This window comes from Lygodium microphyllum, chromosome 18, assembly GCF_053477565.2.
Source record: "Lygodium microphyllum isolate KBCC chromosome 18, Lygodium_microphyllum_v1.1.10, whole genome shotgun sequence".
In the NCBI taxonomy this organism is placed as follows: domain Eukaryota; kingdom Viridiplantae; phylum Streptophyta; class Polypodiopsida; order Schizaeales; family Lygodiaceae; genus Lygodium; species Lygodium microphyllum.
Window position 1 is genome coordinate 106,888,975 of NC_141152.1, and position 16,924 is coordinate 106,905,898.

Genomic DNA, 16,924 nt, shown 5'->3' on the forward strand with positions numbered 1-16,924 from the left:
GTGCTGTTTGGAGGATAAACTTGCCTCCTAATGGAATCAAGCATGTATTTATTGATGGTTATTCTCAGTTTACAACAAATAGTTCATGTTGGTTTAAGCCTATGGAAGCTATGTGCAAGGTTGAACGCATAACTATGAAATGGGCTACTAAGGAACTAAGAGCATTGGGATTATTAGCTGAAAATAAAGGCATTTCAGGTCTCTTTTATGGGTTGAGTCTTACTGACACTGGCTGAAATTTCAGCAACCATACATACAGAAAATGAGACTGAAAATAGAGTGTTGTTAGTATGTTCTTTGGACATGTATGATGTTATAGCATTGTTTGCTCAGCAGGAAGGATGACAATGGGCTGAAGCAGTTGTGGAGACAAAATATAAGATGATTGACAAAAAGTGAAAATAGTTGCTTTGCTGCTTTCATCAGACAGTGAGAGCCTATATGAGAAAGTATCAAGGAAACTAGGTTTACAGGATCCTAAAGATATAGGTAATTAGTTTATAGTTGAAACATTACAAGAACTGAAAGTTGGTGCAGAAGGGTTTCTTTTGCTTGTTGAAAGAGACTGTTTTATGCAGATGTTGGCTAAGTATGGGAAAGCATTTGCATTTCAGTCAGCTGAAATAGATTGTGTGGATCCAAATGTTCTCTCCTATGGTAATATTTACTGTGCCACATGTACCATGGAACTTGAGGCCTATTCCAGTGCCTAAAGCTTACTTGCCAAAGCGAATGGATTTGCTAAATGAAAAGATACACATGAAGATCTTGGAGCTCTCTTCAGCTCCGTACTCAAATCGTTGGCTTATTGTGCCCAAAAAGAATGGGGCTTTGAGATTTATTCAAGACATGCAGCTAGCCAATAAAGTGACCATAAGAAATGTGGGTGTAGGTCCTATGGTTGATGAATTTGCAGAGGCTTTTGCAGGTAGAGTGATCTATTCTTTGAGTGATCTTTACTCGAGGTATGATCAATTTCAACTTGTAGTTGAGAGCGCTCCATTGGGGTTAGTACGGATGTTTACTTCTCCGTAGGGTGCAATGAACTTGGTGGCATACATGACAAATGCTATGAACAGGGTACTCAAGGATTTTATACCACAATTGACAATACCCTTTTTGGATGATGTTCCGATCAAAGGGTGTGTAGTGGATGAAAAGAATGAAGAGATGGATGCTCATGGGTGCACACAATTTGTTGCAAACCATATTATTAATTGTGAAAGAATTTTGACGCATCTAGAAGAGGTACATTTAACTCTTTTTGGACAAAAGTGAGTCTTTGGAGTTGAAGAGGTTTTGATTGTTGGGCATATGTGTGGGCCCTATGAGCGAAGACCATCACCAATGAAAATAGATGGGATTGATAGAATGCAAGATGTAAGCACGGATATATTTGAGGTGCGTAGATTCTTAGGTGCATGTGTGTTCTATTTGATATGGATTCGTCACTTTACACATGTAGCTAATGCTCTATATCAGCTCTCGAGGAAAGGTCAAAGGTTTCATGGGAAAAGCAAACATCAGAAAGCAATGAAGAAATTGAAGCGGCTCTTGAAATCTACCTCTACATTGAGAAAGACTGATTATTCACATGGGAAGCCTATCATTATTACTGTTGATATGAGCCCAATTGGGATTGGATGGGCAATTGGGCAAGATGATGAGAAAGGGCAAAGATATGCAATCCGGTTGGGTGCTTAAGTATTAACCGAATGGCAGAGAAGGTATCCACAGGTAAAAAGAGAATCATGGGGGATTGTGACAGTCCTTAAATGTGATAAATATTGTATGGGTGCTCGCGTAGTCATTGAGACTGATTGTTTGTCTGTGTTTGGTATGCTTACTAGTTGTACTACCTTGGACATTGCTATGCTTCGGTGGATTGCATACATAAAATCTTTGAACCCTGAATTTCTGCATATTGCAAGAAGAGATAACCCAATGGTGGTAAACATGTTATCTCGGGCAGGCTATGAGAATGAAGAAGTGATAATGGATGAGGAAGAAGATGACTTTCTTGCTGCTGAAAATGTTGTTTTGATTGGTGAAATTGAATTGGCAGCTGTTGTAACTGCAGGTATAGCTCTCATGAATGCAAGGATAGCATTAAATGCAGTAAATACAATAGCTGGTTTGTCAAGTACAAGTGCTGTACGAGTGAATTCAGCAATGCAGGGAGTTGCTATAGTACTAACAGAAGCTTGGACAACAAAGAGAAAACACTTTAGATGCTATGTATTTTGTGGATTGATTCTGAAAGACAAATATGTAGGAGAGTGGTTGAGAATTGGTCAATATCTCAGCACATTAATAAAGAGAGAAGAGTGGTCGGATGAGGAGTTTAAGAAGATTAAGAGGAAATCCTATGGGTTTTTTTAAAAAGATGGGTACTTGTGGAAACATCCTAAGAAGAAACAGGGTATGTCATTGTGAGTTGTGGGTGACAGAGCTTCACAAGTAAACACTATGTAGGTGTTTCATGAAAGCTTATGGGTTGGCCATAGAGGTGTTCGGGGTACTTTTGCAAAGATCAAAGAAAGATATTGGTGGTAGGGCATGTATAAGGATGTTACTCACTTTGTGGAAATATGTACGATATGTCAAATGTATTCATCTGTGAGACATTGGGATGGATTGCAGTCCATATATCCCTTGTCTCTTCATTTTAAGTGGGTGGTGGATTTAGTTACGATGCCTATAGGTCTTTAGCAAATGAGGTATCTTGTACTTGCCCGTGAAGACTTGACTAATCAAGTGGAAGGGAGAGCTCTATGTACCAGGACAACAAATGCAGTGTGTACTTTTCTTTTAGAAGAGATCTTTTGTCGGTATGGTTGTGTGGGAAAAATTACAGCAGATAGGGGTGAACTGGATGTGGATGAAGCCCATGATTTCTTTGCACGGTTGGAGATAAAGCTTGCTTTAACTTCAGCTTATAATCCTAAAGGAAATGGCAAAAGTGAAAGAGGTCACCCGCCTATTGTGAAGGCATTAGCAAAAGCATGTGAAGAAAAGGTAAAGGACTAGCCACGATTGCTCCCTTATGCTTTGTGGGCTGACATAACAACTCATAGTGCTTTTATAGGATATATGTTTGCTGAATTGATGTACGGTCAAAAACCTATCATGTTGAGAGAAGAGATGACATTCACATGGAGTGTGCTACCTTGGGAAGATTAGTTGAATCGAGACGAGTCATTGGCCTTAGGTATTAGACAGTTGGAAAGGAAGTCAAAAGATATAGAGGTAGGAGTTGCAAAGCTAAGGGCAACAAGGATACATAATAAGAAACGGTTTGACAAAAGACATAGATTGAGGTCAAGAACCATACAAGATGGAGATTGGGTGCTGGTTTTAAACAGTAGTTTGGAAAACCAGTGTAGTGCCATGCATAAAGTCTCTAAGCGATGGTTCAGACCCCACATGGTAAGATAGGTGTTTGATAATGCTATTTATGCATTAAATGAGCTAGATGGAACAATCGTAAGAACTCCCATAGTAGGGAAAAGAATCAAAGTATTCAAGAGGTGAAAATCTACTACTTATGAGTTGCCAGAATTGGATGAAACTAGTAGCCACGATACAAGGGCTAGCTAGAAAGATATGGAAGATGAAGAAGCAAAGGATATGGTTGCAGAGGATGGGGAGGACTCTGAATCTAGTGACAACTAGAACTTTGGCACATACCGGAGGATATGCAAGATCAGGGGGTGGATGTCGTGCCGCTATGCGGACACAAATGTGCAAAACACTAGAGTGCATCATCATCTGGCTTTCTTATGAATCTAGAGAGTCAATGTCATATTAGTCATTAGTATTAGTGTCCATAGTATGGATGGTTCAAAAATACGGGATTTTTGGACAATCTTAGCTTGTTTTTGACATTTTGGCTATTATTTCTTGTAAATATCCTAAAAAGGTGTAGGAAACTTCTAGAATAGGGTGACATGCAAAAAGAAGTTACTTTTCAACCAGTTTGGGAGACCTCATGTAACAAGAAGGGCTCTTGAATTCGCGCCATGCGTGATCGCAATTTTCATGTAGCAAACATCACTCCGGACGTGAAGAGAGAAGAAGAAAAAACGATTTGGGAGAATTCGGATCAGGTGTCTTGGGGTTTTATGTCCATTTTGGAGCCAACGGAACCAAGAGATTAGCCGTCTGAGTAGCAGAGAAGAAGCTATCGTTTGGTGCGCGTTTTTGGTATAACAAGGAGCTCCAGGAGATCTAATGCTTGGAGATTGCTTTCGAATAGTAGTAGACATTGTATAGATAATCCAAGAACTATTTGTCTTGGAGTCTAGCCATCAAACAATCAGCTTATGACCGCTATAATAGTCAGGAATACACGAGGCTTAAGTGTATTTGGAGTTCCATACAAGGATATTGTTTATCTTCTCAGGTTCTATCAATACATAGTGCTTCGAATCATTGTGCTTTGTCTTTATCTTGTGTACCTCCTGCCTATTCTTTTTCTTCTCTTCTATATCCTATTCTCTACTTCCTTTTCTTTTTGATCCCTGGTGGATAGGACCTTTCGACTAAAACCCAAAATTGCACAAAAGAAGGGGATAGATTATGAGGAAACTTTTGCTCCTACATCCCCTATGAGTATGGTGAGATGTGTCATTGCTATGGCTGCAAATTATGGTTGGAAAGTACAACACTTGGACATTAAGACAACATTTCTGAATGGGGATTTGCATGAGGATGTTTGTGTGTCACAGTCTCTAGGGTTTGTGGTTAAGGGGAAGGAGCACATGGTATGCAAGCTATGTAAAGCTCTTTATGGTCTTTAATAGGTTGCTCGTGTATGGTACTCTAAAATTGATCCTTATTTGGCTAGCAAAGGTTTAGAAATAGTCCAACTGCTCCCACTCTATACATTAAGAATGAAGGGTGGGAGTTACCGGTTATCATTCTTTATGTAGATGACATATTGCTCATTGAATCTACAGAGGGAAAAGTTGTAGATTTTAGGGCAAACATTTGCTATCTTAGATATAGGCTGCGTACACTATTATTTAGGGATTTAGTTCACCCAAAATCAGCATAGTATCATCATGTGACAGTCACAATATGTGGATAAGCTGTTACATAGGTTTAAAATGCTAGATTGCAAATCTATGTGTACTCCCATGGAGCTAAGCTTAAAGCTTTTTATACGTGATGGTGAAGAGATGTCCGACGTTTGCAATTTACAGCTAGGTTGTTGGCTATCTTATTTATCTTTGCAACACACGCCGTGACTTTTAGTATGAGTATCTCCAGTGAGCAGGTATATGCATAGCCCACGAACCATACATTGGCAAGTTGCCAAGCAGATCTTTATATAATTGCAAGGTACTGAGACACATACATTACTCGGGGGAAGACTTGCTCTTACAAGTTTACAGTGATTGAGATTGGGTTGGTGATGCAGACACTAGGCAATCTACTAGTGGACAATGTTGCTTTTTAGGCCGCTCATGCATTTCATGGCTAAGCAAGAAACAATCTACAGTGGCTATCTCATCTTGTGAGGGTGAGTATAGGGTAGCGTTCATGGCAATAGTGGAATGTGCATGGTTGTGCAGATTGTTGGTTGATCTATATTTACCATTGCAGGGTCCTACACCTGTTCTTTCTGATGGTCAGAGTGCTATTGCAGTGGAACGAAATCCTGTGTTTCATGCTCGCACAAAACACATTGAGTTGCATTACCATTATGTCAAAGAGAGATGCTATGCAAGAGAGATTAGCTTGATGTATATGCACGTAGAAAAATTTTGTAGACATAGTCGCCAAGGCATTACTGCGCGAGAAGTTTGAGGCTTTTCGAAAGTCCTTAAACTTATTACTCTTTGGTGATTCATCATCCTTGTACTTTATCACATTGGCTCTGCAGGGGAGTGTTAGAATTAGTCAATTCTGGGCAGTGCTGGGCAGTGCCCATGTAATTCGTGTGGTGTGGACACTTTAGTAAGTGTCACTTTAGTGTCTGTGTATTTAGTGTCTTCACATTTAAAAGTAGTGACACTAGGGACTAGAGTTAGCTTAACTCTAGTCAGTGGGTGGAGGGCTGGTTAGGTCAAGCCTTGACCTAACTTAGGTTATACCTTCACTTTATCTTTTGAGTTCAGCAAGTACACAGTACTCTCTTGCTTCAACTCACTCATTGTCATTGTCTTGTTTCGGTCTTCTCCATAGTTCATCTGATTTCTCACATAGAGGACATGCACACTGTCTATAGGAGATGGGAGAGGATGTAGGGCAGCTCTGAGAGGAGGAGGAAGAGAAGAGAGGCTTTCTTGTGGACATGGGACTCAGGTGTCTTCTTCCATACCACTCGTTTGATGGTTTGGCATTATAGCTCACTAGATTGGTTGTTCACATAACCATTGTATTTGTATTGTACTTAGCTAACCTTTACAAAGTTCTTTGTACTTTGAATTTACCTCATGGTTTGTTTCCGAGGTGTTACTAATAGTGTTTCCTTTTTGTTGGTAAAAGAAAAGATTTGTATCAAAGTTATGTAAAGAGAAAAGGAAACTTGAAGATATGAAAGGGCACATGATTAAAAGGGCCGAGGTCTCATTCAAAGTAATAGTAAGATGTGCTATGGTGTTGAAAATTGTGGGACATGATGATGTGTATGGATCGATGATGGAGGCAATGTTGATGGCAACGACATTCCATGGACCATGAGAAAGAGTTCTTTGAGTCATTTTCCTTTTTTGTGCAAAGAAAAGTGATGAAACAGCTTTTTACTAATAAATCATGTATACTTTTACATATTAAATAACCATGTATATCAAATAACTGTAGTATAATCTCTGTGGCTAGAAACAATGTCTCGGGGTAGCACACTAAGTGCTCCTGTAGTTCAGAATGTTGTATACATGCAGGTGACAGAATGCTGTAGCTCTTATCCTCTGAGCTCAAATTTGAGGCTCAAAAGTTGAAAAAAGATATATTCTCCAAGTCCAAATTACTTGTGCCCCCATTTTCTTTTCTAACTAACATTATAACTCCTTTGGTTGATTTCTTTACTTTTAACCATTGGACAAGTGTGAATACCTGAATGGTTTATTGATATTGTAATAGCATATATAACAAAAATGTTTGGCAGGTTCATGTAACCAATCCAAAACATGACCGCTATGGCTTAGGATTTGATCCTTACAAAGATGCTCCTGAATTTCGAGGTAGGGAGTCATTGAAGATTTAAAAGTCACAGTATCTTTAACTTTAATTTGGAAAAGCTTATATTAATATGGAAAACTTGTTTTGTTTTTGTAGACAGGAAACCTACACCCTTAGGTGGTGAAGAAAGAACCAAACAGACCAAGAACTTGAAAGACCGACGGCATAGTATCACCAGGCCCAGCTTATTCAGGCCTCATGGTAATGAAAGCTTTAGAAGCTCAACACTCCTGTAGATGCACGTGTGTGCAGTCATCCATGTGCATGCCGATGCACGTGTGCTTGAGATAGTGTTACAATAACCTTTTGTAAAGGTTATCTATTGTGCTTAGTATCTGATTTTCTGGTATCTTGTGCTTGTGATTGTCCTTCACTTAACAACCTTACCAAAAGGAGGGAGGCAGGCAGGGAGGGAGAGATCAACCTCATTGAAAAGCCAAAATTCACCTATGAGACCCAACACATTCGATGCATGTGCATCAATAATACCTTTATCAAGTCATATGTAATGTTGATGGGAGGAAAAAATGAAAGTGACATCTATGATTATGTGAGGTACAGATAAAAAGGAAGGGGATGCTACTGTAGTATCAGATGGACATCATCAAATAACGCCCCTCATCAGGCACCTAAATATGACAAATGTCATGGCTTGTTATGTATCACTAGAAGAGCTTAAAGAGTACTTTCTATGTATGGGTGATGGTCATGCTCAGGGATTGCAAGCAGGTGGCGGTGATGTATAGGAGGGAGCTGCAAAGGTGGCATTGAGGTCGGTGGCAAGGTAGCAGTGATGAGGGTTGAGGGGAGAGCAGCGGGGCCAACAGAAGAGTGACCAGGGGGGCACTATGTCTAGGGGGGCAGCAAGGCGGCTGCAGTGGCAGCAAGAGAAGGGGGTAAGAAGGGACATCGCCAGTGGCAGGAACCAGAGTGGTGCCTTCTGTTGCATCAGCACTGGTAGGGCGGTCAAGAAGCTACTCAGCAAAGGGCCACTCATTCAGTCAGCTTACTTCAGCATGCATGTCGGCTTGTCAAGCCCCTGCAAAGCTGTTATACTAGCCACACAAAGTTCAATCTTCCTTCTGTTTTCTCAATTCATTATTCAGATTTATTTTTAAAGCAAAGATAACAGTCCCTGTTCACATGCACTAAAGCCTGAAAATCCAAATTGAACTAGCAATGTAAAACCTCTTCAATCAATTGGCAATCTGACTCTGTTTGCCTTTTGATTGAGCTTTGAAAACTCTCAAACAGCCCCACAGTGGCTGCCCTAAATCCCTTCAAATCTGGGATATGGAAACCCTTAATCACTTGGTTAATATTTGAAAAGAGGCTTGGGAAAATAGCTCAACCCACAGCTTGAATGGGAGCCAACACACACTCCAAATCGTTGAATGTCCAGCTTTGTTTAGAAGGTCCACTGCAGAAACACAAGCTCCCTGCTCCATTGCTGACGCCACCCTGGAGAGCTACAGTACGTTGATGTCTTTCTGCACAGCTAGGAGGCTCCATAGGATCCCATGTGGGTATTGTCACTTGTGGGATCAGATTTGGATGGTGTTGCAACATAGGCAGCCCTTTCCCGCCCCTGATACTGATCATCCTTGGCAGGATTGGGACTTTGCGGGACAGCTGAATCTTGAGAAGGCTTTGGCCAAACAGGTGTATCGTCTCATGATTAAAGATCACCGTTGGCTGGTCACCGGAGCCAATGCTATTTGGGGCCTGCACAAAACTAAGCCTTGGTGGAAATTGACTGTGATGGAAGGCTGGCTCAACAAGACTCCATTCAAATGTAAAGTCTTTCTTTGGAGGGTGATGCTTAGCGCACTTCCCCTTGCCTAAGCTCTTTTCAAGCACCAAATCTCCAATGGAAACTATTTCTTTTGCACCAGTATGGAAGCCTCTTGTCACAAATTTATTTCCTGCCTCGTAGACAAGAAAACCTGGTCCATCCTGTTTGATATTTGGAGGGTTGTAGTTGGACCGTCTCTGTACTGCTCTGACTGGGTCTTTACTAAGGCAAGTTTTCCCACTCCTGTGCAGCCACATGAAGATATTGATGCATTCATTTTGATTCAATCTCTGGTGTTCAGGGACACATATCTAGTATCAAGGGTGTTCTGCATCGGTAGTTAGATCTTGTTCAGCTTGCTGACATATTCCCTAGAGAGAACTTGGTTTCTTGGCACATAGAAATTTCTTTTGTTCCTTTGCCGTGACTTTTGTGTTCCTTATGTGATGTGATATAATATACATATCCATTACGATGCGAGTGAGCGAGGGAGGAGAGAGAGTTCTGTTAATGTCTCGTGGAGCCCAAAACTGGCCTAAAGGGCAAAATCAAGTACATCAATCATTGTTTGTACATTCCACTTCAGATGCTAAAATGGCATGATCCATTGGAAATTAAAAGAGAAATAAAAAGGAACTCTAAGATTAGCCTATCATTACAAGATAGGGGTATAATACATCAAACAGTCCACATTAACATTTTCTAATGGTCACTTCCTTTCTACCTTGAGTGTTTGAATTTTGGAGCTTTGCAATTGCGGCTCTACCATGTCTGTAGACTGCCCATTTTCCCTGCCTCCAGACTTCATGTATTTTAGCCAGTTCTTTTTTCATGTTCTTGAGCTGGGTGGGTGTAAGCTCATGTGCCATTTTGTATTCTGTTTCCTTGCAAGGATCTATTGTCTGCTTCATTACTTCTATTTTTTCTTGCATGGATGTATATCTTAGAACCAGATGTTTACCTTTGACTATGACTGATGGATGCCCAATGTTAATGAAAGGGATGGCTCTACACACCTTTCTTTGTACGATTTCATGTTCCAGAACAAATAGCTTTCTCGATCTCTTCATCTTCCAAGGACTTGGCCTTGTCCCATTTGTCATCCAAACCGCCTACTGTGATTTCCTTGGTGACCCAATCTTGGCACCATTTGTCATCAAGCTGTGTTATGACGTTACTGGAATCTCTTTTTGTGGTTTAGATTGTTGTACCTGATGGATGGTCTTGTCTTCTCATTCCTTCATCTGATTGATGTGTTCTTGCTATTCTTGAACTTTTTTCCTTGTTCCCTTCAGCTTCTCCTTTAATGTTCTGTTTTCTTGTTGCAGTTGCTGGACCATATCCAGTAGATATCCCTCCCAGATGAAAGGCCTCATTGCTGATTTTGACGGTGGTGAGGCCAGTATCTTGAAAAGGCTTTGTTTGGATGACATCTCTGCATGTAGATGGGATTGCAGGACTATTATTATTGCACTGTCCTCACCATCTCAGGGACAGCCCCTTGCGAAAGGCTCCGTGATGTTGTGCTCCGCCCAGTGCCTACAACGTGACGGCGCCCAATCCATATCCTCCTGCATCAACATGTGTCTGCCAATCTTGGTAGTGTACTTTAGGAACCTGGGTGGCTTCTTGGCAACTACCATGGCCGGCCATAGCCACTCTCCTGGATCCCACTCCAGCTCATCAAGTGGTCTGCCCTCCCAGATCCAAGGGCGCCACTCCCTAAGCTCCTCCTAGAAAGACATAGGGGTCCAATCACCATGTCTTCCCTTGAAGGCCCACCACCCGAATCCTTCTCCACAAGAGGGCGGCTATCCCCTCATCCTGCTGCCCTTTGTCAAGGGCCAGACGTCCCCCCTCATGCACTGCGAAGAACGTCCCGTGTGGGGTGCCGTCCACTCTACCTGCCACCTATAGGGGGATGCTTGCTGGTGAGAACCTAGCTGCCCATACCTCCCCAGGCTCTATCAGCTCTCGTATCAGGGGAGCAAGCCACTCTAGAGCTATTGCTGCGTCTATCTCCCTTCTCCTCAACTCCACTCCCCTCTGGCAGCTAACACCTCGTCTGCCATCCTGTACACCTCCCACCATGTCCTGATGGTATGAGCCGCGCTGGCCTTCCAACCTGCCCACTGGATGTGGGGGCGCTCGCCGATCTGTGCTCCTTCCGGATCTTTAACGTGGGCCTGGGGGGCTTTGTATTAGGGCCTTACAAAGGCCCTACCACATGCGGAGTAGGTTGCGTAGGAAAGGTGATCTGGGGAGGGTGATCTGGACTGACGTGAAAATCCATCTTAAGGACGGCCTCCACTCACCGGCAAGCCTCAGTCTACAGTCCTGAAGGCCCTCCTGCAATAGGACCTTCCAGGTCTCCCCGCCTGGTGTGAGGCCGCGGACAACTAGCTTGCCCAAGAGGGCCATACTGTGATATTCTGGGTCTATGATCCCAAGCCCTCCCTCTGACCGATGCTGTATGATGGTCGCCTATGCCACCTTGCCCTGGAGTCCCTGGAACCATCTGACCGTGACCAGAGGAAGTTCCGAACTAGGTAGCGAAGCTGCACTATGCAAGATGAGGAGAAGCACCAACACGAGGCGATGTACCAGACCGTCGCTAGGAGTACCTGGTTGACCACCAGGGCTCAACTGACTAGTGAGAGGCGAGTCGTGCTCCAGTAGGTCAGTTTCCTCCGAATAGAATCAAGGACAGGAGGAACTGTTGGGCAGGAGTGATGTCGAGTCCCACTTGGAACCCAAGGTACCGGACGGTTTGCCCTCTGCTCACCCATCTAAATCCTAGGTGGGCGCCCCACTCCGTACTAGAGTCCGGGTTTGTGAGGAAACATAACACGTCAAGAGTCAACCTCACTCTCTCCAGCATCAACTCATTGTCCTCTATGTAGAGTGCTGTGTCATCTGCATACTTTGAGTCTAACAACTCAGTCTCCTCTCTCATTGGAAGTCGGAGGCCGTGTAGTCCGCTCACACGTGACCTGAGGAAGTGAGACATCGCCTCTGCAAAGAGTAGAAACAGGTATGGGGCCAGGGGGCAGCCATGTAGAACCGATCTCTCCAGCAGAAACTCCTCTTGCCTTCCGCCTATGAGAACCCTGCTGGTGGCCAATCTGTAAAGGGCGGAGACCCCGTGAATCCAAACTTGAGGGAATCCTAACCTCACCATGGTGCCGTCTAGGAATTCCCAATCCACCTTGCCATAAGCTTTCTCGAAATCCAGTAGTAGTACGGCCAGTCTCTACCCATTGTGCTGAGCCCACTCTGTTGCTTCAAAGAAGGTAAATACATCGTCTAGGATGCTCCTATCCTAGACAAAGCCTATCTGTGTGTCATGGATGATGTCTGGAAGCACAGGGCGTAGTCGCCTACCAATCATCTTTGCCAGTGCCTTATAGGCCATTGACAATAAGGTGATCGGTCTCCACTAGGAAAGCTCCAACCGGTCTCCCCCTTTGGGGAGAAGGCTAATAAGGCCTGCCGAGAGACTCCTTGGTATCTGTCCTGAAGTGAAAATCTCTTGGAAGACCAACAATAGGGGGTCCTTCACCACTTCCCAGTAGGTAGTGAAGAAGGCCTTAGATAGGCCATCCTCCCCGGGGCATTTCTGCCCATCCTGTGTATGAAAAGCCTCCTCTAATTCCTTCTCTGTGAAGGGGGCTAGGAGGGAGCATCCCATCTCTGCTGTGATGAGGGACGGGATGTGATCCCAGACCTGCTGTCTATATCTATGTTCTCTAGCTGAGACTCTCCTGTTGGAAGAGACACGTGTAGTAGTCGGTGGCGATCTCCATCACCTCGTCTGGGCTAGAACGAGTCCTTCCATACTGATCCCGAAGACTGCGTATCTGCTCTCCTGCGGTGCGAGGTTGGTGCAGCTGGAAGAACTCCCTACACATCGTGTCCCCCTTCGGCGCCAGAAGGCTGTTGAAGTTCGGAAAGAGAACTCGAAGCGCCTGTCCTCTAGGCCAACAATGGTTGCTCGCGCGCGCACCTCTTGCGCGTGGAGGGTGGGATCCCCTGGTGCCTCCTGTAACAATCTCTGTGTGGCTGCAAGGTTCCACCGGAGTTCTCTCTCCTCCTCCCAGCTCTGCTGGCTGGCCTATATGGTTGTCTCTGGTAGATTCTGCTCGACTCGGCTAGGACCTCTGCAACCTCCTCTGCTATTTGGTCCCTCCTGCCCCACTCTCTAGTTCAAATCTGCTCTATTTGTCTTGTCACCTCCTCCCTCCTATAGATCGAGTCAGGGATCCGACAGGAGCGTGTGTCTAGGGCGGATGCTGGGGGATCAAGTGTTAGGAGGACCGGGTAATGATTGGACGACGTGGTGCCTGCCAACTGCTCAATCTGGCCTCCATGAGAGCCTCCCCACTCTCCCACATAGAACCTATCCAACCGCTCCAGCAAGACTCCTCCTAGCCACCTATATCCCCAAGAGAAATCGAGCGACCTCTCCCTCTTGTGGAAAGCAGGGTCTCTCTAGGCATCACGTGCTCCTACTGCTAGCAGAAAGACCTCCCATGCCTCCTACTCCTCCCCAGCCATGCCCTGGTAGTTTCTGCCTTTGCCTTGCTGGTCCTCCAAAGCCTCCAGGTTGTTGAAGTCTCCTCCAACGATCTAGGAGTCCACCTCTGGGAGTCCATCCGCGATCTCCACCCAGAACCTGCTGCATGCCCTAACCTCCGTAGGGGCATAGACATTGAGGACTCCAAGGCATGAGTCCCCAATATCCAATCTGATCCAAAGAACCGGTGCCACTATCATCCCGTGGTCTCGTACACAGGTAGTGAGGCTCGGGCCAATAGAGGTGCATACGCCTCCACTTCTGCTGTGGGCACCTATAGCGTGCTTCCAGTAAGTGTGCGAGCTGCCCGGAAGTACCTTTCCTACCCGTTGGGCTTGGGTGGGGGTGAGCTTGTGCTCCTGTAGAAGTAGAATGTCGATCCGTTCGGCAAGAGCAGGCTGCAGCTCTTGCCAAACAATCAACTTCTTGGAACCACGTGCCCCACTGTAGTGGAGACTATTCACATTCCAGGATGCAAGGTGTAGGCTCATGGGGAAACCTGTGAGACTGACCGAACAAGCATTTGTTCGGTGTGGAGGCTGCTGATGAGGAGGAGAAACTATGAGGCATGCAAGTACGCTTTGCCGCCGGTGGACGACGAGCTCCAGTCCCCCATGGTGGCACTCGGTTGGACCATAGGGGTGATAGATGCTCCAGGTGGTACTATCAATGCATCTATCAGCCATGCTGAGAGTCGTGACTCTGTACACTGGTAGAATTGGGCCGCTTGTGCCAGGGGCCACTCGATCACATCCTTCAGAGCTCTCCATTGTGGAGGGGCGCGAAAGATGATGCTCAAGTGTGGGACCTCGGTGCCAGCCCACTAGTTAATGACCATCATGCAACCAGGCCATTGCGGTGCAAACAGTGCTAGTCCTTTTTCTCCCATCCACTAGGAGATGTGGTCCGCCACTTGACTCTTTAAATCCTCCTCTACCTGTGTAGTCGTCCACTCCCGTGAGTGAGAGGACCGAAGAAAAAAGGCATAGTTTGGTTCATCTGATGGTGCTAGTAGATGGACCTTGCCCCTCCTTGACTTACGAACCACGAAGATCCCCACCTCTAGCAGCGGTGGGAACTCTCCACGCTCCGCAACTCTCAAATAGGACCATGGGCCACTGCGGAAGAACTCCTGTGGCAGTAGCTGTGCCTGTCTCGAGAAAGTGTGATGGGCGGCAGGGGCGGATGAGCTGGTAGCTGTATGGGAGGGGGAAGACTGCTGGAGCGAGGAGGATACAGGCGTGTGTGGCTTATCACCACCTTTGGGAGGAAGGGGAGTGGGTCTGGCTCGGAGCACTTGAACCGGCTGTGGGTCACGGGGGGTGCTCGGTAGGGGAGGTGGTGGGGGGGAGGAGGATCGAGTGATGGTGGGATGGACGGCAGTGTATGGCGGGTGGGGGGGGGGGGGGGGCAATCGCAAAAGGCTAGGCGGGACGTACAGGTTGGGGGAAACGGCAGTCGGGGGCGGGCAGTTGCGAATCGTCAGGGGGGGGGGCGCCTCAACGTGACTAGCCGTTGATGGCGCTCTTGGTTTTGGGGGGGGGGGGGGCCGCGATCAGGCGGAGTGAGGGAGGGGTGATCAAACGGGGCGCCGGGGGGGGGGGGGGGGCGATCGATCTGGGGGGCGGGTGCGATCTGACGGAGCGAGGGGGGAGAGCTTGCGACGTGACGGTTGCTGAGACGCTCTTGTTTTTGGATTGATGTGTCATGTAGTTAGCACACTGCCCTAAATCTGAATTTCTACATATGCTGCCCTAGTTCTGCACAATGCACAGGTTGACAATTGATCTTGCGGGCTGCACATGAACAGGCTGAGGTGCGTAGGCTGCACATGAAGGTAATCTACAAGGGAAAATATTGAGACTATAGCAAAAATGTCATCAAGCAAAAAGCAGCAGTTTTGACAAGTTGGGAGCCATTTTTTTGTAACCCAAAAAAGGGACAGGTATGAAATGGCTTTTCATATGTCTGCATGCTAGACATTTACAGACGTCTGGTATGCTGAATCATACGCGTCTAAGTCCAACTATGCTAGGCAAAATGCATAGAATCAACAAAAGTCTCTTGCGTGCTTCTGACTGCTTTATAAATTGCACTCTCTCAAAATTCATACAGTTCCCTTGTCAAATTTCATTGTCTTTTATGGTTGTTTTTTAGAGTGTAAGCTTTGTTGAATTGTTTACAATTCCTACCAAGGTTCAACTCATCATTCTTACATATTTCTAGTTTTTAAAGAAAAAAATTAGGACAATGTATGGTTTAGCTTGTGGGTCTGAATCAAACTTTTATCATACTTTCACACCCATACACGAATGAAAGTATGAAATGTATATTATCAACTATGTTGCCTAGCTTGACCCCCACCTTGAATGCAAAGCAACATTCTTTCGAGTTAGCTCCTCTTGCAACAAGAGGCCTTCCAACTCCACAAATGTAAGGGGCTGTTGGCCCCCCCTCAATGATAACATCAAAGAGGTGTGAAAACCAAGATATGACTTTGGAAGAGAGTTTAGGGTGATGTTCACTAATTCAACATCCTGAATGATCTTATCAACATTGAACAGTTGCTTACGCAAATCCTGTATATCAGTAAGATCTGTCATGCTATCACCCTCATGCATGTTTACATTTGCCAACTCTTTGCGAAGGCAGGAGATCCTGGCCTCATTGTAGGTAGCAAACATATGCTCAAGTATGTTCCATGCTGATTTTGAGGTCTTGCAAGACAAAATTTGCGGAATGATAGCCCTTTTCACTAACGATGCTATCGAAGAAAGTATGTGAGCATCCTTAAAATCCCATTACTTTTAATCCTTTGTAGGAGGAGAAGGGGGAGTAGCGGTAGCTGTAGCTACCTGTCCTCTAGTGTGATGCTGAGGTGTCTGAGATGCGAGACCCCTTGGTCGTTGCAAGTCACCCATTACATACTCCCACAAATCCCTTGCAGCTGCAGGCCATAAAACTCCACAATGGGTAGTTGGAGCCATCAACCGTGCCATTCTGTCAGAAATGAGCAAAAATTTGCACAGCCAAGTACTTGGATGTTGAAGTATAGTGTGTGTACTCCTCAGAGTACTAGAAATCCTTTGGGATTGTCAACAAACAAGTGCCAAACTGTCACACAAATGCCAAAGTGTGCACTATTACAAATTGGAACAATTTAATACCAATTCTTACCAAAATTTCTGAAAATTTTCCCAACTTAATTGTTCAATCTGACTGTAGCAGTAATGAAATGCTGCCGTACTGTTTAATTTCCTGCCTTGGGATGCATGTAGGGCAAAAGCCCCAAATTTCTTCGTAAAATTTCAAAGAAATTGAAGAGATTTTTACCTTACAGTTTGAATTTTTGGAGAAATATCGCC

At 45.0% G+C, this 16,924-nt stretch overlaps 1 protein-coding gene across 5 annotated transcripts in view; it reads left to right on the forward strand.

Annotated features, from left to right (window-relative positions):
* The window catches only part of TGH (SWAP (Suppressor-of-White-APricot)/surp domain-containing protein), a 190,234-nt gene that overhangs the window by 84,489 nt on the left and 88,821 nt on the right, over positions 1–16,924 (forward strand). For all 5 annotated transcript variants that reach the window (XM_087699069.1, XM_087699070.1, XM_087699068.1 and 2 more), the window contains exons 8-9: positions 7,115–7,190; positions 7,285–7,389. In XM_087699069.1, the coding sequence (XP_087555195.1) occupies positions 7,115–7,190; positions 7,285–7,389 (181 nt within the window). The remainder of the gene's footprint in view (positions 1–7,114; positions 7,191–7,284; positions 7,390–16,924) is intronic.